General features: G+C 42.1%; 2 protein-coding genes across 5 annotated transcripts in view; one reads left to right on the top strand and one right to left on the bottom strand.

Moving 5' to 3' along the window:
- SLC26A11 (solute carrier family 26 member 11) overlaps positions 1-9,322 on the bottom strand; it is a 34,409-nt gene extending 25,087 nt beyond the window's left edge. The window contains exons 1-7 of one of the 3 annotated variants that reach the window (XM_070740201.1): positions 9,101-9,322; positions 8,188-8,505; positions 6,798-6,990; positions 5,496-5,581; positions 3,648-3,727; positions 2,577-2,719; positions 2,275-2,450 (exon numbers count right to left, since the gene is read on the bottom strand). In XM_070740201.1, the coding sequence (XP_070596302.1) occupies positions 2,275-2,450; positions 2,577-2,719; positions 3,648-3,727; positions 5,496-5,581; positions 6,798-6,990; positions 8,188-8,379 (870 nt within the window). In that variant the 5' untranslated portion in view covers positions 8,380-8,505; positions 9,101-9,322. The remainder of the gene's footprint in view (positions 1-2,274; positions 2,451-2,576; positions 2,720-3,647; positions 3,728-5,495; positions 5,582-6,797; positions 6,991-8,187; positions 8,506-9,100) is intronic. The other 2 variants (XM_070740203.1, XM_070740202.1) reach the window with 2 other exon arrangements.
- On the top strand, positions 8,352-22,386 carry SGSH (N-sulfoglucosamine sulfohydrolase). 2 transcript variants are annotated; one of them, XM_070740205.1, is made up of 8 exons: positions 8,352-8,440; positions 11,844-12,004; positions 12,124-12,229; positions 13,743-13,893; positions 14,722-14,878; positions 15,036-15,117; positions 17,323-17,526; positions 21,131-22,386. In XM_070740205.1, the coding sequence occupies exons 3-8, from the start codon at positions 12,136-12,138 to the stop codon at positions 21,688-21,690; spliced, it is 1,248 nt and encodes a 415-aa protein (XP_070596306.1). In that variant the 5' UTR covers positions 8,352-8,440; positions 11,844-12,004; positions 12,124-12,135; the 3' UTR covers positions 21,691-22,386. The 2 variants fall into 2 exon arrangements, with proteins under 2 accessions (XP_070596306.1, XP_070596305.1); XM_070740204.1 differs by lacking the exon at positions 8,352-8,440 and adding an exon at positions 9,286-9,559.
- Positions 22,387-22,545: the final 159 nt, after the last annotated feature.

Raw genomic sequence — 22,545 nt, 5'->3', positions numbered from 1 at the left:
CCATAGTTTAAAGGATTTATAAGATTACTCTTTGCTTTTATTCGTTTTCTTTTTGAAGTGTGTACGAAGTTAAAATTTTAAATATATTTTTTGGCTTAACCAGTCATATCACCTGTCCCAAGTGTTGTAGAATTCTGTGTTGTCTTTTTCCTGGAGTTCCAATGTTAACTTGTTCATCTCTGCTACTTCGTGTATTTTAATTATTAGATTTAATGTCGAGGGAGGGTTTTCCTGCTTCCAACTTTGAGCAAATGTCATTCTAGCTGCCGTTGTTATATGTAGCATCATGTGTCTGTCTTCTTTAGTAATTTTGTGTCTGATTATCCCTAGTAAAAAAAAGTACCGGTCTTAGTGGGATTTTATTTGTCGTAATTTGTTCTAACATATCCCTAATTTTTCTCCAAAATTTCTTTGCTACTGGCCATGCCCACCACATATGGTAATATGTTCCTGCTTTTTCTTTGCACTTCTAGCATTTCGATGAGAGCTAATCGGGCTGGCAGAAGGTCACTTATAAAACATTTTATATAAGTTTTCCTTATAAGGTATTGATAGCATTAATTTGTAATTTAATGTCCAGAATTTCCCCCACTCATCTAGGTTTATAGCATATCCAAAGTTTTGGGCCCACATGACCATGGTGCCTTTGACTTCTTCCTCTATCAGTTGCTGTTGCAGGATATGTTTATATATTTTGGAGATTAGCTTTTTGTCAGGTCCTAAGAGTATTTTATCTAGATTATTTGTTTTTTGAAATCCCTGTTCATTTGTGTCTTCGTTGTACCTTGATTTAATTTGTAAATAGTGAATCCAATCTGTTGTAACCCCTTTTTGTTGTGACCAGTTTTTTATTATTTCTTGGGTCTTTTTTCCACTTAAGATATTTTGGAGGGCTTTATTTAGTTTGTATACTACGGTGATACCGTGATTGTAATAGTTTGTTGATTGTTTCTGAGATTTTTTTTGATAAACAATATAGCAATGTTATACTTTTCATAGTTTGTGCAGGTTGTGCTATGGTATGTTGAGTGGTGAGACCCTTTTTGACGAAATTGCATGTAACTTTTATTCAATTATTGATTTTTTTAAAAAAATATTTTTGTTGGAAGATGTTGTATAGGTGGTCTGTTTTGCTTTTCCAGTGTCCAGGATTGCTACAGTGCATTTGTGCTTGTCTGAATAATGTTCTTGCACAGCTTGTGTTGTAAAAGATTGGGTTCTTACTTTGCTAGTGGAGCACTTGGTTGGTGTGAGTGGTTTTATGATAAGATGCCACCATTTCCTCTGCTGCTGAGGTTATCTAGGAAGGGTGATATATTGTTGTTGATGTTTTTCCCTTGTGAATTTTATTCCTTCAAAAATGTTGATTGTTTCATTTGTTTTCTCTATTTGGTTTTTTTTTTTAAATTATGACAAAAGGTGACTTCTGCATACTCAATCAATACTGTGGCATCCTTGGTGCTCTCCAAGCTTGGTGGTTTCCGTGCAGATGTTTTCTGGGCACTGATGACATTACCTAGTTTGGTAATGAAACATCTGTAACAAAACCACTAAGTTAAACCAAGAATTCCACAGTTTACGCTTGAACTCTTCTACTGGATCCATATTTTTGTGTGCGACTGCTACAGCTTCCAGATGCTGCATTACAGTCTCTGCTATGGATCCTGAGAATGGGGATTCCATGGGTGTTTCTCTGATTTGATGGTATTTTTGGATATAAGACTGAAAGCAGACAGTGAGGCAGAGGTTGATGAGGTCCATGATTCTGTGTGTTTTGATCTTAGTGTAATTAAGACACACTTAGTCAGGTGTGTTACTATGGATAGCTATAGATCTATGGATATAAAGAATGCTTGGACATTGAATGGAAACCATTATTTCATCTTCCACTATTAAGTCTTTGATTTCCCGGGGGAACCTAAGTGGGGAGTTGATAGAAAATTCATTCCCCACTGTGAGATGTCTAAGGAGATGTCTCCTTGTGTGCACAAGGAGTGGCCTTGAAGGACAGGAGGCAACTACTACAGCAATGGTCAGATAAAGGGGGCCTGAAGCCCAGACTAGGAAAATAAACTCAGAAAACTTCTCAAACAAGCCCTCCTCTGGTTTACACAGAGATAAAGAGGTAGGGAGAGTGCATTCAGACTTACAAGGTTCTGTGACAATAAAAGTAATTCTGAACTACATGGTATTGGTTTCTTAAGTCTGATCTATCTAGTAGGGCTGACATAAACAAAGAGGCAGAAATTGAATCAATAAAAAAGAAATACACACCTGCACCATTTCCTTAAAATCAATAGTCTGATTGGGTGTGATAATGGAGAACGGTGGTGGCTGGAACACCGGGAGTCCCTGAGGAATTGTTCCTGTCAGGCTGAATGGCTGGGAGCCAGTCACTTGGAAAGAATAGGCCACAAAACCAGCCAACAGAACAACAAGAGCATTACGGGCTGTAAGGAAAAAGAGTCTTAAATAAAGTTCTGCATAAACAGTAGGCATGGATTCACGATGCGACCTTACAAAGAGACTTCCAAGAAGAAAATTAAACATCTGCTTACAGGACAGGACAGACATACCTGTAGCTGTTGTCCAAATTATATATCGACTGATTCTGACAGGCAAGGTTTCCATCAGATGGGTCCTGGGGATGCTTTTTTTCATTTGTTGAAGGACTATAAGCACTATTAGGCAGCAGACCCCAAGGATGGCATCTCCAGCCCTGCAGAAAATCATGGAATTAGTCTGCAACAACTCTGTACAGATAAAATACCTCCGTCTTATTTGCTTTTTTAACCATGGATATTTCCCCAATTTGTGCATCACTTTATTCAGCCGGCAAGATACCTGTATTTTTTATACTGAAATAACATACATGCTTTTCTGCTGGTGAATTAGATTTTTAATAAACTAAAGGAAATATGAAGTATGAGATTTAAAAGCTTGAAAAACCAAAGCCCAGATTTTAGACATTCATGCAACATATCCTATAAGATTATATAGTTTATTTTTGTAAGAATAATGCTAACCTCAAAGTAAACATAATCCACTCAAAAATGACCCAGTTTAGCATAAAAGATCAGATGGATATTTGTCAGCTATTTTCCGATTTCTATATTTTTGAACTTTTTATTCTTTGCCCTCATTGAAAAAAATATTTGGCCCTATGGTGTGGCCAAAAAAATAATGATATGCCCCAAACTTGTCAGGATTCTAGCCTTTAGTCCATTCTAAGACTCCCCATACAATATCTGAGTTTGCATAAATTCAGGGTTTAGGAATTCTTAAAGATCTTGAAATGTAAAAATTTTATACACTGCTCAAAAAAAATTAACGGAACACTTAAACAACACAATATAACTCCAAGTAAATCAAACTTCTGTGAAATTAAACTGTCCACTTAGGAAGCAACACTGATTGACAATCAATTTCCCATGCTGTTGTGCACATTCAGCTTTGTACAGAACAAAGTATTCAATGAGAATATTTCATTTATTCAGATCTAGGATATGTTATTTGAGTGTTCCCTTTATTTATTTTTTTGAGCAGTATATTTTCCAGATTCTAATTTTCCATACTATTTTTGCACTAATTTCCCATTTTTGTAAATAGGAAAAAGATGACTAAAAAGAAGGATAAAAACGTTTTACCTTGTCTCACTAATTCTGCAGAAGGTATAATACACTTGTAGGATAAACTGCTTTGGAATGTGCTGCAGACCCAGGAGTGTCTACGGAAAATTAAACACACACAAGAAAAAGAGTTGGTAAAACTAACACACAGGGAGGCAGACAGGTAGGCTGGCATGCAGGCACACACACACTCACACACATTATGGAGGTATACTATATGATTGAAATGACTCTAGAAGCCATTTGAAACAAGATAGTCTTTGATACTGTATTAGAGAACAATATATTTCATGAGACAAGCAGCTTCTCAAGAAACACAGGTTTGCAATATACATTAGTACAACTTTCAATTTAATTACAATCCATTTTAAGTTTTAGCATATATACTAAAGTTCTTGCAAAAGCAAAAATGATATTTTTATACATGTAAAATGTTTGATACTTTATTGGCATTAAAAATATATACTGTACAGTCATAACAGCCAATCTGTAAATTCTAAAACTTTTTACAGTTTCTAATTTGTTACTTTATTCCCCACTTTTTGTTTTTGATATTCTTAAAAAAAAATTATTAGGGCCTAGTAAACAACTTCCAAGAAGGATCTAAAGGAATGGCCTAGACAGCCTCCACCTATATTTTGGTAATGTAATAAGCCAGAAAATGTTTTTAGTAAAATGAAGCAAAACCTTATATACAAAAAGTTCTGAAGCTTCTTTTTGAACCCTTACAAGCACAAAGAACCGTATCTATGATTGCTATCATCTCAGCCTCTTGCAAATAGCTGGCTGTGGTCAACCACGAAGGAAATATTGCTGTTATAAGAGACCTAGAATTCAATGGTGCACCATCCTCAGCAATGCTTACAGAAAATGGATGTGAGGGAAAGGAAGCTGTTCAGCTCTACAATTATATAAACTTAAGAATTTTGGAAAGCTTAAGAAATCAAGCTCATTGCTTTTGAAACTAAGAAGTAGGAAATGAAAACAGAACAAAGTTAAGGGAAGTTTTCAGTAGTTTCAAGAAAGTAGCTGCAGAAATGTTGCAATGTAACTAACCCCCCTTGATTAAAATCTCCTATAAACTTCCCAACCATCAGAGGGCAGTAATTGTCTGGCCCCAAGAATAACACATGACAATTCTTCTAAGCTGATTTCTTTATTGTTTCACATCTACAGACAAAAAACTTGCTAGACTGAGCAAGATTCTACTCTACCATATGCATCTACAATATATTCTGTGAACTGTTAGGGAGGGGTTGTCTTTGCACTCTTTCTCCCACACATAATATGGGCCAAATTGCTCTTACTCCTCTGGAACACACATCTTTAACACACACACACACCTATCTATTCACTACATTCCATCACATGCGTCTTTATTTAATAGGCTGGTCTGGCCTCTATCCCATTCCTACAGAAGCCCCTTCATCTAAAATTGTAATGAACAGTGTTCCCTCGATTTTCGCGGGTTCAAACTTCGCGGAACGTCTATACCACGGTTTTTCAAAAATATTAATTAAAAAATACTTTGCGGTTTTCCCCCCCATACCATGGTTTTTCCTGCCCGATGACGTCATGTCATTGCCAAACTTTCGTCTGCCTTTAAAAAACATTTTTTTAAATAAACTTTAATAAATAAACATGGTGAGTAATAATCTAAATGGTTGCTAAGGGAATGGGAAATTGTAATTTAGGGGTTTAAAGTGTTAAGAGAAGGCTTGGGATACGGCTCATAGCCAAAAATAGTGTATTTACTTCCGCATGTCTACTTCGCGGAAATTCAACTTTCGCGGCTGTCTCGGAACGCATCCGCCGCGAAAATTGAGGGAACACTGTAAAGGCCAAGAGCAGACAGAGACAGTTTACCTTAACTTGGTTGAAGCCAATGGTGACTGCAGCAGCTGAAGTAAACCCTTTAATGACAGGATAGGAGATGAAGTCCAAAATGAAACCTGCCGGGAATAAGGGGGGAAATCCCTTAGTCTTTTATTTCACCCTGGGAGTTAGACCAGCTGGATTTCTTATCCATTCCTCAGACACTTTCCCATCATGTCCTCTTTTCTTTCCTTTGTAGGATCTCTAGCCTTTCCTTTCTAAAGCAGAAAACTAGATAAAGCTGGGGGCTACAGAGAGAAAGATTCTTTCCAGCTACAGTGTTCCCTCGATTTTCACGGGTTTGAACATCGCGAATAGCCTATACCACGGTTTTTCAAAAAATATTAATTAAAAAAAAATACTTCGAGGGGTTTTTTTTCTATACCACGGCTTTTCCAGCCTGATGACATCATACGTCATCGCCAACTAATAATTTTTGCAAATAAATAACAAAAAAAATAATTTTTGTTAATAAATAATTATGTTTATAAATATCAGGATCACTAAGTGTCTTATTCAATGGTGAGTACCAGTAATAATGGTGAGTAAATGGTTGTTAAGGGAATGGGAAATGGTAATTTAGGGGTTTAAAGTGTTAAGGGAAGGCTAGTGATACTGTTCATAGCCAAAAATGGTGTATTTACTTCCGCATCTCTACTTCGCGGAAATTGGACTTTCGCGGGCAGTCTCGGAACTCATCCCCCACGAAAATTGAGGGAACACTATATTACTTAAAATAAGGACTCTTGCTTGCATCATCCTATTTTAGGAGGAAACCTGTCCATTTGGTTGTAAATTCAAAACTAGATTAAGAAGAACAAAATGATTTGAATGCATAATCTGTGGAGTCATTTTTTTTTTATTATGGAGTTCATCTCATTTAAGCATTGCCATCCCAAAGTAATTTAAAATGATAAAGGTAAATGAAACATGTGAATCTCTCTTCATAATTACACATGGACATCCAGTTCAAAAAAATTATAGGCAGACAGTATCAGAATCTACCAGAAGGTGAAAAATAATTGATAAATCACCTTAATAAAAAGAGTTTGAATGAGCCTGTAATCCTGTACTGTACTCACTTATCTGGCAGATACCCCAATGAACTCAATGAGATATACTTTTGCACTATTTGAAAAAATGCCCTGCAATTTATAAAAAGTTGAGGAAACAAAAACAGTGGAACTCATTTCTAGTTTTTTGGTCAGATTTGATTCCCAATTATCTTCTTTGGCCAATAATAGCAACAGGGCACTGGACTTAGAAGACCAATATAAAGCAACCAAGTCTTACCAAGATGAAGGAGTCCCATAGCTAACTGGATACAACCTGAAAGAAAGGCGAGGAGAACGGCCAAGTCAGGATCATGGAATGCGTACGAAGAAACCAAGAGGGACATGATGGCCGTTGGGCCAAGAGTTATATCTTTGGAGGTCCCCAAACAGCAGTAGATGAAACAACCCATAAAGGAAGAATACAGACCATACTGCGAAGGGAAGGGAAAGGCAACGTCAGAGACTAGTCATAATACTTGAAGAACTGTAAGCGAATAATACCATAACACCTCTGTGGCGGCCCCAACTCTCTGGAACCAGCTCCCCCCAGAGATTAGAACTGCCCCTACCCTCCTTGCCTTTCGTAAATTCCTCAAAACCCACCTTTGTCGTCAGACATGGGGGAATCCCCGGGCCTATATAATTTATGTATGGTATGTTTGTAGGTATGTCTGCTTAAAATGGGGTTTCTTAACTATTTTAAATTTTAAATTGTAAATTATTAGATTTGTCATGAACTGTTTTATTGTGTTGTGAGCCGCCCCGAGTCTACGGAAAGGGGCGGCATACAAATCTAATAAATAAATAATAAATAAATAAATAAAGGTTCTAAAAGGCCTACAAAATATAAATTGCATTCAACAGAAAATTTGCGGAATTATTTTTAAAAGGAGTACAAGCGGTTATTGGTTAGCAGCTGTCTTAAATTGTACAGTCACAATTTAAAAGGTAATGAAAAAATAACTTTATGACAAATCTACACATTTATTACCTTCACAGGTCTGCAAAGCAAAAGAAAGCTGAAGGCAAATTATAAACACAGTTGCAGTTTAACTTAGCAACCACTGAGTACCCTGAGAGTACACTGAGAGCACATGCACATATGTTTCCAATCACACTTGGCCAATAAAGAATTCTATTCTATTCTGTTCTATAAAATGAACTCTGAAAACAAATATCTGCCAGAGAGGATAACTAGAGGAAGCAATCTTTTTTAGGCTGGTAGATCTATGTAAGGGGTCTACCCTATATGCACCTACCAGCCTAAGAGAGGAAAAAGTCATTATCTCAAAATAACTTCCCATGGGATTTGGCATTCACAAATGGCTGCCACAATGGACTTGCCCTTGCCCTCAGCGACATCCAACAAGCTAATCAAATCTTTCATCCCCTAAAGCAAAAATCAAAAAGGTATTGTCAGACCAAGAGCTCCTTTCCAAAAAAAAAAAAAGGAATTGAATTTGAACTCAGTTTCTATCCTTTTCCTCTTCACTCTCCAATTACATAAGGCACCTTTTCTGCAGTAAGGCCAGTCAGACTGCTAATGTGAATACTGACTGAAGAGAAGTACTTTGGAGTTGTATAACTATAGCACTATGTTATGTTATGCTGCATGAATAAAACCTCACCTGCACGGGGAGACCAGCCACCACAGCATAAGCAAGAGCTTGCGGCACGACTGTCATCCCCACAGTCAGCCCGGCCACAAGATCCAGCTGTAGCCATTTCAGAGAATACTTGGGAAGCCAATTTAGCACTGGCAATCTCTTTGCAGCTGCTCTGCAAAATTGCTTCCAACGCTCCCGGTTTCTTTCCGACATGCTCTTCAGCTAGGATCCACCCTCTCAACCACGATCAAAGCACCATCAGGCAACGTCACAGGTAAACAGAGCCATCATAGAAAATGGAGCAGATCACAAACTGGTAGTACAAGCTCATAAATATCCCTGGAAAAGGAACAGGATAGCAATTAGGCAACACTACCAATTCTCCATTTTGTATAGGAACAGAGGATCCCGCCTTATAATAATAGTATTGCCCCTCCTTTAAAAGTAAACAATTGCCACACCATCTTCTAATCTCTATAGAGGACATAGACCTAATCCTATTTTGTATTTAAATACAGTATTTGCAACCCAATTGTTGGTCTACCCTTGTTGTGTTACTCCTGCGCTTGGCAGAGCTGGCATGAAAAACAACAGCAATAGCTTTTAGACTTGTATATGTATTTACAGTATTTTGTCATTGGTAGTATACAAAGATATTATAATGTCTGTATACATGATACTAGTAGGAAAGAAACATTAGAAACAGTAGGCACGCTGGTGCACTTCTGCACGCCCCTTACTGACCTCTTAGGAATCGGGTGAGGTCAACAGTGGATAGTTTAAGAGTAAAGTTTAAGAGTAAAGATAGTGAGTTCCATGCACTAACTACTCGGTTACTAAACAGGGCAAGGACCGCTCAAACGGGGCAATCGACTTAAAATTAGGAGATCAAAAGTAATTTAGGAGAGTTCCAAGTGGAGGAGAGAAAACTTACATTAGTTAGTATGTCCTGGGTCGCGAGGAAAGATGACTGGAATATTACCAACCAAGCACCATCTGATCAGCTCTCCAAAGGTACAGAGAGGCCCCTTCCGAAGGGCGTCCGCATGTTTCCCGGGCGATTCCTCAAATCAGGTTCACCGACCGGCAAACAAAACCCAAATTAACCCCGGATTCCAAGCGGCCGAGTCCCGACTCCTCTCGGTTCACGTGATCCGGAGGCTTTACGTGGAAGCGGAGGCGGAGCCGGGCAGTGATTAGCTCCTTCGTCGGTTCCCAGTGAATGCGAGAGTCGTCCGATTCGGGGACCGTCTGCCGGGCGTAGGCCCGACCTGAGGCGAGTTTGCCATGCAGTCGCACGTACGGAGATGTGTAATGGCGCTCCTCCTTCTGGGGCTCTGTAACGCTAGAAAGGGGGCCCCCACCAGACCCCGCAACGTCCTGCTGATTGTAGGTGAGCAAATCAATCCTGGGGATGGGGGGGGGGTGTCGCTTCAGAGTCAGACCCTTCTGCGTTGGAACCCAGCCGCGATATGCTTGCCCGCTTTTGGCTTTCATTGGAACCTGCTTTAAAAAGGTGGCAACCCCCTAAAGCGGAGGTCTTCAAACTTCGGCAACTTTAAGACTTGTGGACTTCAACTCCCAGAATTCTCCAGCCAGCTATGCTTGCTAGAGAATTCTGGGAGTTGAAGTCCACAAGTCTTAAAGTTGCCAAGTTTGAGGACCCCTGCCCTAAAGCAGGGGTAGGCAAAGTTGGCTCTCCTATGACATGTGGACTTCAACTCCCAGAATTCCTGAGCTAGCATGGCTCAGGAATTCTGGGAGTTGAAGTCCACAAGTCATAGAAGAGCCAACTTTACCTACCCCTGCCCTAAAAGCAAACTTCGGGTGGTTCTGAAGCAAGTTAAAACTTGGGCTTGGGGGGAAAATATTTGGATGGAAGACAACCGAGAAAGCCCGGAGTTTATACGGAAGTGGGAAAAGGAGAAGGGGAAGGAGACATGGATAACATGTTCAAGTATTATTGTTGCTGTGAGAAGACTGTGTTGGTGAGATAACTCAACTGAGTAGAGAATCTAAGCAGAACCAGAGAATGCTAACACGGCTGAATTATGATTGATTGTAACTTGCTCGTTTTGATTAGATTGCTCAATGGATTTTATAATGGGTTTTTAAAATTGTTTTTAGTATTTAACATTTGACTTTTTTCACTATTGCATTGTATTTTTATATTGTTGTAAGAAGGGGTAGGCTATTGCCCAGAGGGGGGGGGGGGGCACAGTGGGGTAGCAAAAATGGATCTCTACCCCAGAGCATCCAATTTGCACTGAAAGATGTTGAAGGAAAATGCAGGGCGTCCTGCATAAGCCAGGCCCACAGTGTGGTGGTAAAAATTTTGGTAGCCCTTCACTGGTTGTAAGCCTCCATGGGATTGGGCAGCATAGAAGTCAACTAACTAACTACCCAACCAACCAACCAATCTCTTTTTAGAAGATGGGGCTGTCAATGTCCCCCCCTGGGCTCTACAGGGGAGTAATATCTAGTCTTCTGGATCACAGTCACATCCCTCTTGGTTCAGGTTGGCAGGAAGAGAGGTTCCAAATATGGACTATGTTTCCCACATATTCCCCAGACTGAGCTCCCAGTGGTTGGTAAATTTCCCATAGAACAGGCAAACATTCAACAGGTGCAGACTTTTTGAGATGTGGCAGGAATGTCTGCCATCCATTCTGCCAGAAATAAGAAACGCTTACATATGAATCCTAAATGATATTGTAGTGGGCATTGAGCAATTTGGGTATGGTGCCAGGTCTCAGCTTGTGAAAGAATGAAGAACCAAATATTGTTGAAATCTTAAGAGCCCGACTCAGGCCATTTTTGTAAAGGTGTGACAGAATTAACAGGACTGTGGGATGGCTGGTGTATTTTCGCATAATTTTGTAGCTTGTGCTCTGTGCATTTAGCTAAATTAGTGGGACTTCTGTGTTTGCAGAACCATAACATGGCTCAGGATCCAAAATTCTCCCATTTTCAGTGGTGATTCCAGGCTTCCTGGGTTGAAATGCAATATAGGGCTCTTGTTCCTTTTTTGCTCACTGCACACTGAGTTTTGCACACATTATATTATATTTTCACAGATTTACATTCTTCCCCCCCCCCAACCACCAATGGATTAAGGTTAAGGCTTTCAATCAGTATTTGCCAGTTACCCCTCAAATTTGTGTATCCACACTGGAATCGAGATTGCATAGATGATATCCATGGTGGGTAAAAGCTTTTTAAACATCATATGTTAATGTTAACATTAACAAAAAAGCTCTGTGTTCAAAATAGCATTTGTTGGATAAATGACTTGAGTCTGTCGTGGAACACAACACTTTAGAACAGGGGTCTCCAACTTTGGCAACTTTAAGACTTGTGGACTTCAACTCCCAGAATCCCTCAGCCAGCAAAGCTCTGAGAGTTGAAGTCCACAAGTGTTAAAGTTGCCAAGGTTGGAGACCCCTGCTTTAGAATTTCAGAGGCTGAAATCTCTTTTAAGTCTGTGTTACAAAACTTCACTCTGCCCCAGCTAAGAGAGCAATTTTATAGGCTCCAGCAACCTCCAGATGTTTTTCACGCACAAATACAATAGATTTGTGAATGACTATCCCAGAAGATTGTAGCAAACGTTCACAGGGAACAGGAATAGAATACAGATCTCACCCCTTGACTTGTGTTCTTCCTTTCCATGGCAGCGGATGATGGTGGTTTTGAGAGTGGTGTTTATAACAACACAGTCATAAAGACCCCAAACCTGGATGCTTTGGCCCAGCGGAGCTTGATCTTCCAGAATGCCTTCACTTCTGTCAGCAGCTGCTCCCCCAGCCGGGCCAGCCTCTTGACGGGCCTGCCTCAGGTAACAACACCCCCCCCCCTCAATGGGAACAGAGGGCATGCCATGGCATGGTTCTGTCCTTTTCTTTGAAAGTTATGACTGCCACCAAATTATTGCAACTGATTTCTGTCCAACCATAGCACCAAAATGGGATGTACGGATTGCATCAAGATGTGCACCACTTCAACTCCTTTGATAGTGTCAGGAGCCTCCCCTTATTGCTTAACCAGGCTGGGATACAGACAGGTAAGCAGAGGAGAGCAGAATTCTTCCTTACACTTCCTCAGATCACTTGGAACTCTTTCTGTTTGGAGCTCGAATGGAATGGAATAGAATAGTTGGAAGGGACCTTGAAGGTCTTCTAGTCCAAACCCCTGCTTAACCCCTGCTTAACCCCTGCCTACACTACTTCAGACAAATGGTTATCCAACCATTTTCTTTAAAACTTCCAGTGTTGGAGCATTCACAATTGGCAGACACCTGACCTCTTTCAAAACCTCCATATCCTTTCCTAAATTTACGTCCTTTGCAATTGAATCACCAACCAGAAAGTGGCTTCTCTTTTTGAATACCTTGATGCTCCTGTATGACTGTTGTGTAATACAGTATCTGATTCATTGTAAGTTTTTCAGCTTAGACCATGATCCCCTGCTTATCTGAGTTATCATTATCCTAACTACCTTGACCTGTCACTTTAGTGTCCCTATTAAGGACAGCAAGGGCACTATATATGTTATGCTGGGACACAGCAAAAGCTGGGACACAGTAAAAACAAAATAAGACAGCCTGAAAGTTTAAGAAAGACTTATCTCCCTCAGTTATCTCCCTTATTATCTCCCTCAGTTATGCTTTTGCCTCATTTAGTCCAACTCCAACAGAGAAAAATATTTCTGAGAGCTAATTTGGCCTAGTAGTTAAAGCACCAGGCTAGCAACTAAGAGACAACAAGTTCAAATTTCATAGCCACCTTAGCCATGAAAATCAACTGAGTGACCTAGGGCCAGTCATTCTGTCTCCGCTCAACCCACCTCACAGGGTGGTGGTTGTAGGGAAAATAGGAGGGAGAAGGAGTATTAGGTATATTTATCGCCTTGAATTATTTGTAAAAATAATAAAGGTGGGCTACAAATAAATACATTTCATACCACATTATAAATTTATAATTTAGTTTAGTTTCCTTTAGTTTCTGAAGCTAGATCGTCAATTTTTTAAAACATACCTATCATTCTGTTAAACCTTATGAATGAATGTAGGTAGTGTAGAATCCTTGCATCCCTCCTTGTCCCTGTAAATGCCGGAGGATATGTCTATTTTGTACATGTAATCTGGGCACTATCCTAACTGACAGGTTAATATTTGACAGATTTTGGAGATAAATTACAGCCCGCGTGGACTATAATGAATCAAATCTGAGAGTCGATGGATTAAAGTAGAGAATCAGCTTTCAAACGAAGTTACTTTTATTATGAAAATAAGAAAATATAGCTAATGCCCGTTTGAGGCATCTGGAATGCATGCTACATCATGTTGCAGACAAAAGAGAAAGAGACAGGGCAAAATTGAGTTTTTCAAGAAGGAGGAAATGATACATGTATGACATGGCAGGATTTTACATCATAATTGGTGGAGCTAATACAATACACACACTGTTAACTATTTAATTACTGCAATGACTTAGAAGGTCTCTGGGGCTGTCAATATTCAGCGTGACAATATTACCAACCTTTTTTGACTGACTCTGGCTCCTTGCCTCTTTCAGGAATCATTGGCAAGAAGCACGTCGGGCCAGAGGCTGTGTATCCCTTTGACTTTGCCTACACTGAGGAAAACAGTTCTGTCCTGCAAGTGGGCAGAAACATCACCCGAATCAAATTGCTTGTTCGGAAATTCTTCCAGAGCATGGATGAAAAGTAAGATCCGGTACTGGAATGGCCCAGGTGCATCCCTTCCTTAAGTCTCCGTGGAGTATCCAAGGGCCAGGCCCTTCGGACCCATCTTTCACCCATATTTGGCAGAGATCCCAAGAGATTGTTTTGGGAAATAAAATAGTTCTGTATACCGAGGTAGAGGATCAAAATCAAAGAGAAGCCAAACTCAGGGGTTTCTGGAGAAGATGAAAATGAAACTTAGCAAAGCTAGAGTCACAATTCAAAGTGTTGGTTATGACCTATAAAGCCCTTCATGGCACCGGACCAGAATATCTTCAGGACCGCCTCCTGCCGCACGAATCCCAGCGACCGGTTAGGACCCACAGAGTCGGCCTTCTTCGGGTCCCGTCGACTAAACAATGTCGTCTGGCGGGACCCAGGGGAAGAGCCTTCTCTGTGGCGGCCCCGACTCTCTGGAACCAGCTCCCCCCTGAGATTAGGATTGCCCCCACCCTCCCTGCCTTTCGTAAACTCCTTAAGACCCACCTCTGCCGTCAGGCATGGGGGAACTAAAATACCTCTCCCTTGCCCATGTTGTTTTGTTGATTGATTGACTGTGTGCCTGTTTTTTTTATATATATTGGGATTGTTTTATGAAATTACTAATTTTAAATTGTAATTAGATTGGTGGGCATTGGATTTTTATTATGTACAGTTTTTTATTATTGTTGTGAGCCGCCCCGAGTTTGCGGAGAGGGGCGGCATATAAATCCAATAAATCTAATCTAATCACATTGCTTTATTTTTTTTTATTGTGGGCATTATCAAGAGCCTTCAGCTGTGTCTTTGCCCTCTTTTTCCAACCCATAGGCCTTTTTTCCTTTATGTGGCTTTCCATGATCCCCATCGCTGTGGTCATTCCCAGCCTCAGTATGGAGCCTTCTGTGAAAAATTTGGGAATGGGGAGCCCGGAATGGGTTGGATCCCAGATTGGAAACCTGAGCTCTACCATCCAGATCAAGTGCAGGTGAGGTCTAGGATTTTTCTTCTCCACCTGAGTTCCACCAAATACCTTCAAGTGACAATAGCTCCGCCAGTACTTGTCGTAATAATTCACCTTTGTTACCTAGAGGTCTTTCTTAAGGTAGCTTCTAGCTTCAGCTGTATCTCTTTTTGGCCTTCAGGTCCCTTATTTTGTACAAGACACCCCAGCTGCTCGTGAGGATTTGGCAGCTCAATACACAACTGTTGGGCGTATGGATCAAGGTAGATGATTACTGAACGAGGTAGTTCTGCCTACAGTTGGCTTGGTACTTCTGAAAGGGAACAGGGCCTTTAATTAATGAGTAATTAATGATGGTGCATTTTTGTATAGTTGAGAGTCAGTCTGATTTATGCACATAAAGACATAAATACAATATTACTGTACTTCTGAGAGATCTGACAATAACCATCTTCTGTTTATTTTTTTAAAAATGAATACATTCTAGTTTTTAGAATCCTGTGCATTTCACTGTGTGGACACTTAAGAGGTGTTTCTAAGTACTCTTTCTAGCTCTTAAGTATAGTAGCCTTGCTACTACTATCTAGTAGCATTCATTTGCATCTTTTATACAAGGTAGCATATTTAATGCTCCCATTTCCTATGTTCTCCACAATAACAACCCCATGAGATAAGTTCAGCTGAGAGAGAATGACCAGCCAAAAGTCATCCAGCCAGCTTTCATGCTGGAGAAATGCCTAGGACTCAATAGTCTTTCAGTTTCTAGGTCCTCATCTTCACGTGCTGGACTGGTCTTGTGGCAACATGTTTTAGTGATAAAGAAGCAAAGCAACAGTAATCCATCCTTAGCAAAATAGGCATAATTGTGTTTATTGGGTAGAACTTAATGGGAACAATATGATCAATTAATGCTGAATAATCTTTTAATACTTGCTGTGTGGTGCCTGGAGAAAGAATTTGTACTCTTCCTGAGATTTGGACAGTGTACATTCTATGTCTGAACAAGGAGGAGGATACAAAGGAGTGCTCCTTTGAGCATTAATGTGGGTTAAGGCTATTCTGAGTAAGGCCATTACTGTAATATATACACACACACACATATATATATCACATGTTTTTGCTGAATTTCTTTTGCTGAATCCAACAGAAAACACACACACTCACACACACATATATATATGTCACATGTTTTGTTTTGTTTTGTTTTTTGCTGAATTTGAAAATTAAGGGAGACTAGGATAGATCTATTTCAGCCTTATTTTGGCCTCATCAGCTAGCCATACCCTCACTGGGACTTGAACCTGCAACCTTTGCCTTGTAAGGCAGAGAATTAACCTCAAGGCTACAGTATCCAATCCCTTCAGCTCTGCACCAGGAAAGGGTTACATATATATATATGTTTTCGTAGATTTTCACGGGTACAGGTATGACGGTCTTGGTATATTCAGGTTTCTTCCCGTGTAGGATTTAGAGATTTCTGGCGACAAGTGTTCGCCCTAGAACAAGGACAGAATCACCAGCCTGAAGATAACGAGTGGGACCTCGTCGAAACGTCACCAGAAATCTCTAAATCCTACACGGGATTTATATATATAAATGAAGAGGCAACAGCCATTGAGATCTCCAGAATGTTTAAAATTTATTAAAAACTACTAAAATTAACTAAGCTTTCGTTGGTCCTCTACTAATGTCATCAGAGTGCTAAAATCCCCATTGAAAACAGTCAATGGGGATTTTAACTTCAATGTCTATACAGTGATCCCTCGAGTATCGCGAGGGTTCCGTTCCAAGACCCCTCGCGATAATCGATTTTTCGCGATGTAGGGTTGCGGAAGTATAAACACCATCTGCGCATGTGCGCCCTTTTTTCCATGGCCGCACATGCGCAGATGGTGGAGTTTGCGTGGGCGGCGGGCGGCACCCAGGGAAGGTTCCTTCGGCCGCCCAGCAGCTGATCTGCTCCGCAGCGCGGCAGCAGCGAGGAGCCGAAGATGGGGCTTCCCCGTTGCCCAGGCAAAGGGGAAACCCCAAGATCGCTTGCCGCTTGCCCGTTCACCCGCCCGCCCGGCTGCTCGCTTGCCGCTTGCCCGTCACCCGCCCACCCAGCCGCTCGCTTGCCGCTTGCCCGTTCACCCGCCCGCCCGGCTGCTCGCTTGCCGCTTGCCCGTCACCCGCCCACCCAGCCGCTCGCTTGCCGCTTGCCCGTTCACCCGCCCGCCCGGCTGCTCGCTTGCCGATCGAGAGCAAGAGGGGGAGAGATAGAGAAAGAGAGAGAAGGAAAGAAAGAGATAAGACAGGGAGGAAGAGAGTGTGAGAGAGGAAGAAGCAAGATAGAGAAAGAGAGAGAGAAAGAAAGATGAGAAAGGAAAGGAGTGACGTCATCGGGTGGAAAAATCGCGATATAGCGTTTCGCGAAGATTGAGATCGCGAAAATCGAGGGATCACTGTATTGCATACTATTTCTACAGGCCTTGGTCTTGTCCTAGAGGAGCTCCGCCATGCAGGCTTCCACAACAGCACTCTTGTGATCTATACTTCGGATAACGGCATCCCCTTTCCCAGTGGCAGAACCAACCTCTACTGGCCGGGCACAGCTGAACCCCTCCTGGTCTCGTCTCCTGAGCATCCTTCACGTTGGGGCCAAGTCAGCAGTGCCTACATCAGCCTCCTGGGTAAGAGCAGCTGAGAGATGGAACGGGTGGATTTGTCCCATGGAGAAGGCTGGGATGCGCTAAAGCAAACTATAACACACTTTCCACTTTGCATTAGCCTTTTCTGAAGATCTTCCTCTTTGGAGAGAAAGGGGGAAATTATAGTTGCAACTGACATTTCTGGCAGTTTCGTCTATGCGTTTGTCCTTCTTGGCTCTTTCCCTAGTATATTTTCAGGAATATGTTTGTTTTATGAAGCCTTCCAAGCAGTTCTCTTATACTTATTTAATACTTGTTTAAAGGATTGGATTAAATAGATGCCTTCAATGTCTTATATGCTGGCTTTCCACATAGGGTTTATTCAACAAACTCTTAAATAAGTCAGGGCAAATATGGGAACCTTCTGCCGCACAAATCCCAGTGACCGTTTAGGTCCCACAGAGTGGGCCTCCTCCGGGTCCCGTCAACAAAACAATGTCGTTTGGTGGGGTCCAGGGGAAAAGCCTTCTCTGTGGCGGCCCCGGCCCTCTGGAACCAACTCCCCCCGGAGATTAGAATTGCCCCACCCTCCTTGCCTTTCGTAAGCTCCTTAAAACCCACCTCTGCTGTCAGGCATGGGGGAATTGAGATATTCTTTCCCCCTAGGCCTTTACAATTCATATATGGTATGTTTGTATGTATGGATGTTTGGTTTTACAATAAGGGCTTTTAGTTGTTTTAGTATTGGATTTACATGCTGTTTTTTGTTACTGTTGTTAGCCGCCCCGAGTCTACGGAGAGGGGCGGCATACAAATAAAATAAATAAATAAAATAAACCCATCTACTAAGCGACTAAATGCACATGTGGGTAGCAGAAGGCAGCCCAGGTCATATTTCCCTTTTCTTGTTCCTTCATTCAAACAGCAATAAAGGGAAACAAAGTGGAAGAATGGAAAACCAGTATAGTGTAAGGGCTGAAGGAAGGAACCACAAGGCTGAGACTAGACAGAACCGTTGTGTAAACCTTAGGCAAGCGCTTCTCAATCTCCTGAATCAGCAAGGCTCAGACAAAAGTTTCCTGACTTAGAAAGGTAGAAAAAAAAGTGCCTTAAGATTTAAACCCTGGGTTGAGAGAGAGAAAATCCTGTGGGCTGTTTAGTTATGACTTCTTTCTTGTCTGCATTAAAGCAACTCATTTAGTCATTGTATCAGAGAAGCTTCGGCTGTTGGGTTGAATTTACCCCTGAGTAGAGATGGATGCAGTGGCTCTGTGGGGACGTGGTGGCTCAGTGGCTTAGAGGCTAAGCTTGTTGATCAGAAAAGTCAGCGGTTCGAATCCTTAGTGCTGCATAACTGAGTGAGGTTCCGTTACTTGTCTCAGCTTCTGCCAACCTAGCAATTCGAAAGCACATAAAAAATGCCAGTAGAAAAATAGGGACCACTTTGGTGGGAAGGTAACAGTGTTCTGTGCACCTTTGGCGTTTAGTCATGCCGGCCACATGACCATTGAGACATCTTCAGATAGTGTTGGCTCTTCAGCTTTGAAACAGAGATGAGCACTGCCCCCTAGAGTTGGGAACAGCTAGCACATATGTGCAAGGGAAACCTTTACCTTTACCTAAAGATTTACCCCAAATATATATGATGTTTGACCTGTTGGTTTCTACCTTGCCATCTTTATCAAGCCTAAATTCTATTGAATAGATGCATGTAGAGCAGGGGCGGGCAATTAATTTTGCCATGGGGCCGCATGAGAAATTGGGATGGTTTTAGAGGGCTCGACTAATATAATTAACTCAGTTCTACCCAATACTCTATATACTATTTATATACAGTATATACAGTCAGTGCGCTAGGGTGTTTGTGTGATTTCTGTGCTCAGCCGCTCTCAGTAGGAGGTCGAGGTCCGCTCCAGTGCGAGGATGAAAGAGCTCATCGCGTCTGCCGGTACTCATCCGGTTCCTGCTTTCCTCATGATTCATCAGGAAAGCAGGAACCGGAGGAGTCCTGGCAGACGCAGTGAGCTCTTTCATCCTCGCACTGGAGTGGACCCCAACCTCTGCGGACCGGTCACAGACAGCGGGTGGGGCGGCCGCCCCTTGTTCAGGTCTGATGTAGAAGATATAGAACTGGAGTATCTGGTGCAACCTAGAAAATCTTAGAAAGAAACAGCTGGGTTTTTTTAGAGGACTTAGAAATAATAATAATAATAATAATAATAATAATAATAATAATAATAATAATAATTTATTAGATTTGTATGCCACCTCTCTCTGAAGACTCGGGGCAGCTCACAACAACGATAAAAACAATATTATACTGGCACAAATCTAATATTAAAAAAAACCTAAAAACCCTATCATAATTAAAAACCAAACAGCACATACATACCAAACATAAATTATAATAAACCTGGGGGAAAGGTGTCTCAAATCCCCCATGCCAGGCGGTATAGGTGGGTCTTAAGTAGTTTACGGAAGACAAGGAGGGTGGGAGCAGTTCTAATCTCCGGGGGGAGTTGATTCCAGAGGGCCGGGGCCGCCACAGAGAAGGCTCTTCGCCTGGGGCCTGCCAGACGACATTGTTTAGTCGACGGGACCCGGAGAAGGCCAACTCTGTGGGACCTTATCGGTCGCTGGGATTCGTGCGGTAGCAGGCGGTTCCGGAGATACTCTGGTCCAATGCCATGTAGGGCTTTAAAGGTCATGACCAACACTTTGAATTGTGACTGGAAACTGATCGGCAGCCAATGCAGGCCACGGAGTGTTGTAGATACGTGGGCGAATCTGGGAAGCCCCACGATGGCTCTCGCGGCCACGTTCTGCACGATCTGGAGTTTCTGAACACTTTTCAAAGGTAGCCCCATGTAGAGAGCGTTGCAGTAATCGAACCTCGAGGTGATGAGGGCATGAGTGACTGTGAGCAGTGAGTCCCTGTCCAAATAGGGCCGCAACTGGTGCACCAGGCGAATCTGGGCAAACGCCCCCCTCGCCACAGCCGAAAGATGATGTTCCAATGTCAGCTGTGGATCGAGGAGGACGCCCAAGTTACGCACCCTCTCTGAGGGGGTCAATAGTTCCCCCCCCCCCAGGGTAATGGACGGACAGATGGAATTGTCCTTGGGAGGCAAGACCCACAGCCACTCCATCTTGTCTGGATTGAGTTTGAGTTTGTTGACACCCATCCAGGCCCCAACAGCCTCCAGGCATCAGCACATCACTTCCACTGCTTCATTGACTGGACATGGGGTGGAGATGTACAACTGGGTATCATCCGCATATTGATGATACCTCACCCCATGCCCTTGGATGATCTCACCCAGAAATATTGTTCCATATTTGCTAACACCTAGGGCCAAAAGTTCCTTCCCATCTCTTCCCTCTGCATCAGATAGCAATAGCACTTAGACTTATATACTGCTTCACAGTGCTTTTACAGCCCTCTCTAAGCGGTTTGCAGAGTCAGCATATTTCCCTGAACAATCTGGCTCCTCATTTTACCCACCTCGGAAGGATGGAAGGCTGAGCCAACCTTTAAGCCTGGTGAGATTGGATATTTTTAAGGTTTTGTGATTTTTTTCTGTAGAAGATGGCAATTCCACCTCCTCTATGGGTTTCTGCTTCAGCTTTCCTTCTCTCTCTGCAGATATCACTCCTACCATTCTGGACTGGTTTTCCGTGCCATATCCCAGGTACAGTCTGTTTGGGAAGCAGATTGTGCAGCTCACCGGGAAGTCTCTGCTGCCGGCGTTGTCACTGGAGCCAAAATGGAGAACTGTGTTTGCCAGTCAGAGCCTGCACGAGGTGACCATGCATTATCCCATGCGAGCTGTGCAGCATGGCCCCCTGCATTTCATTCACAATCTACAGAACCGAACCTCTTTTCCCATTGATCAAGATTTCTACGTTTCACCTACGTTCCAGGACCTGCTGAACAGAACTCAGGCAGGGCAACCAACTCATTGGAATAAGACATTGCGTAGCTACTATTATCGGGATCGCTGGGAACTGTACGATCACGGCACCGATCCTACCGAAAGCCACAATGTGGCTTCCGATCCCCGCTATGCACAGGCTCTTCAAGAGCTGCAGGGGATGCTGTTGAAGTGGCAGTGGGAGACCAGTGACCCCTGGGTTTGTGCGCCAGACGGTGTCTTGGAGGATAAGCCTGTGCCCAGGTGTTGCCCGCTCCATAATGAGCTGTGATTTTCTTTTTGCCTTCCTGCTTTGGTGGCAATTACTCATCCGTCTGCAGCAGGAAAGGTTGTGCAATTCAAGCGGATGCCGAAGCAATGATTGCAGTTTGCAGAAGTAAATACTACAATGAAGTTGCACTTGAAGGAAGAATTGGAGTAAACCGCAAGGAGGTATTTGCCTCCCTCACAAGAATGAAGTTAGGCCATATTGTTTAACATTACGCTGCCATAAGAATGCTGCAGGAATCGTACAAATGGATGACCACCCTGTAAGAACGGATAATGGCCACACACTGAAAATGATGGGAAGTTGTAGCCCAGACTAAAATAACTGGAGCCGCCTGGTTGAAGAGGGGAGTTGATCACTTCTCTTAAGTGTCCTCACCCAAATTGGGGTATCACAAATATATAGATGGGCTGGTCCCATATCAGTTGTTACACATAGAGCAGGGATAGAAACTGGCCACGTTTAAAACCAGTTGAAAGAGTAGAAATGAATATTTATCTTTAGATTCTGTAGCCTGCACATTTCCTCATTATTCTACCACAGAATACTGAGATGAATAGAAACAGCTTTTGGTTTGCCTGCTGGGATGGTATAGATCTGCCAAGCAGTTGCTCCAATTTAAAGCTAGTTCTCCAGAATATGCATAATACGGCTAAAGCCCACTTTTATATAATAAAGAAATGAAACGTTGTCTCTAAATAACTTGTGAATGGTTTTATTCCTTCATTAAAACAAGGGTAGGCAGCCCTCAGACTACATCTGGCTTCTTCCCCATCTTCATGTTATTCTTACAAAGCCCTTTTAGTCTAAGTGACAGTCACAAAGTGAACTAAATGCCAAATTAGAATTTGACCCTGA

This window comes from Erythrolamprus reginae, chromosome 2 (genome assembly GCF_031021105.1).
Source record: "Erythrolamprus reginae isolate rEryReg1 chromosome 2, rEryReg1.hap1, whole genome shotgun sequence".
Classification (NCBI taxonomy): domain Eukaryota; kingdom Metazoa; phylum Chordata; class Lepidosauria; order Squamata; family Dipsadidae; genus Erythrolamprus; species Erythrolamprus reginae.
The sequence above is the reverse complement of the archived record's forward strand: the minus strand, read 5'-3'. Positions and strand labels throughout refer to the sequence as shown.

Coding starts and splice junctions, on each gene's coding strand:
- SGSH (XM_070740204.1), top strand. CDS start 9,454: ATGCAGTCGCACGTACGGAGATGTGTAATGGCGCTCCTCCTTCTGGGG. Junction 12,230..13,742: donor CCAGGCTGGGATACAGACAG/GTAAGCAGAGGA, acceptor TGCCTCTTTCAG/GAATCATTGGCAAGAAGCAC. Junction 15,118..17,322: donor TGTTGGGCGTATGGATCAAG/GTAGATGATTAC, acceptor CTATTTCTACAG/GCCTTGGTCTTGTCCTAGAG.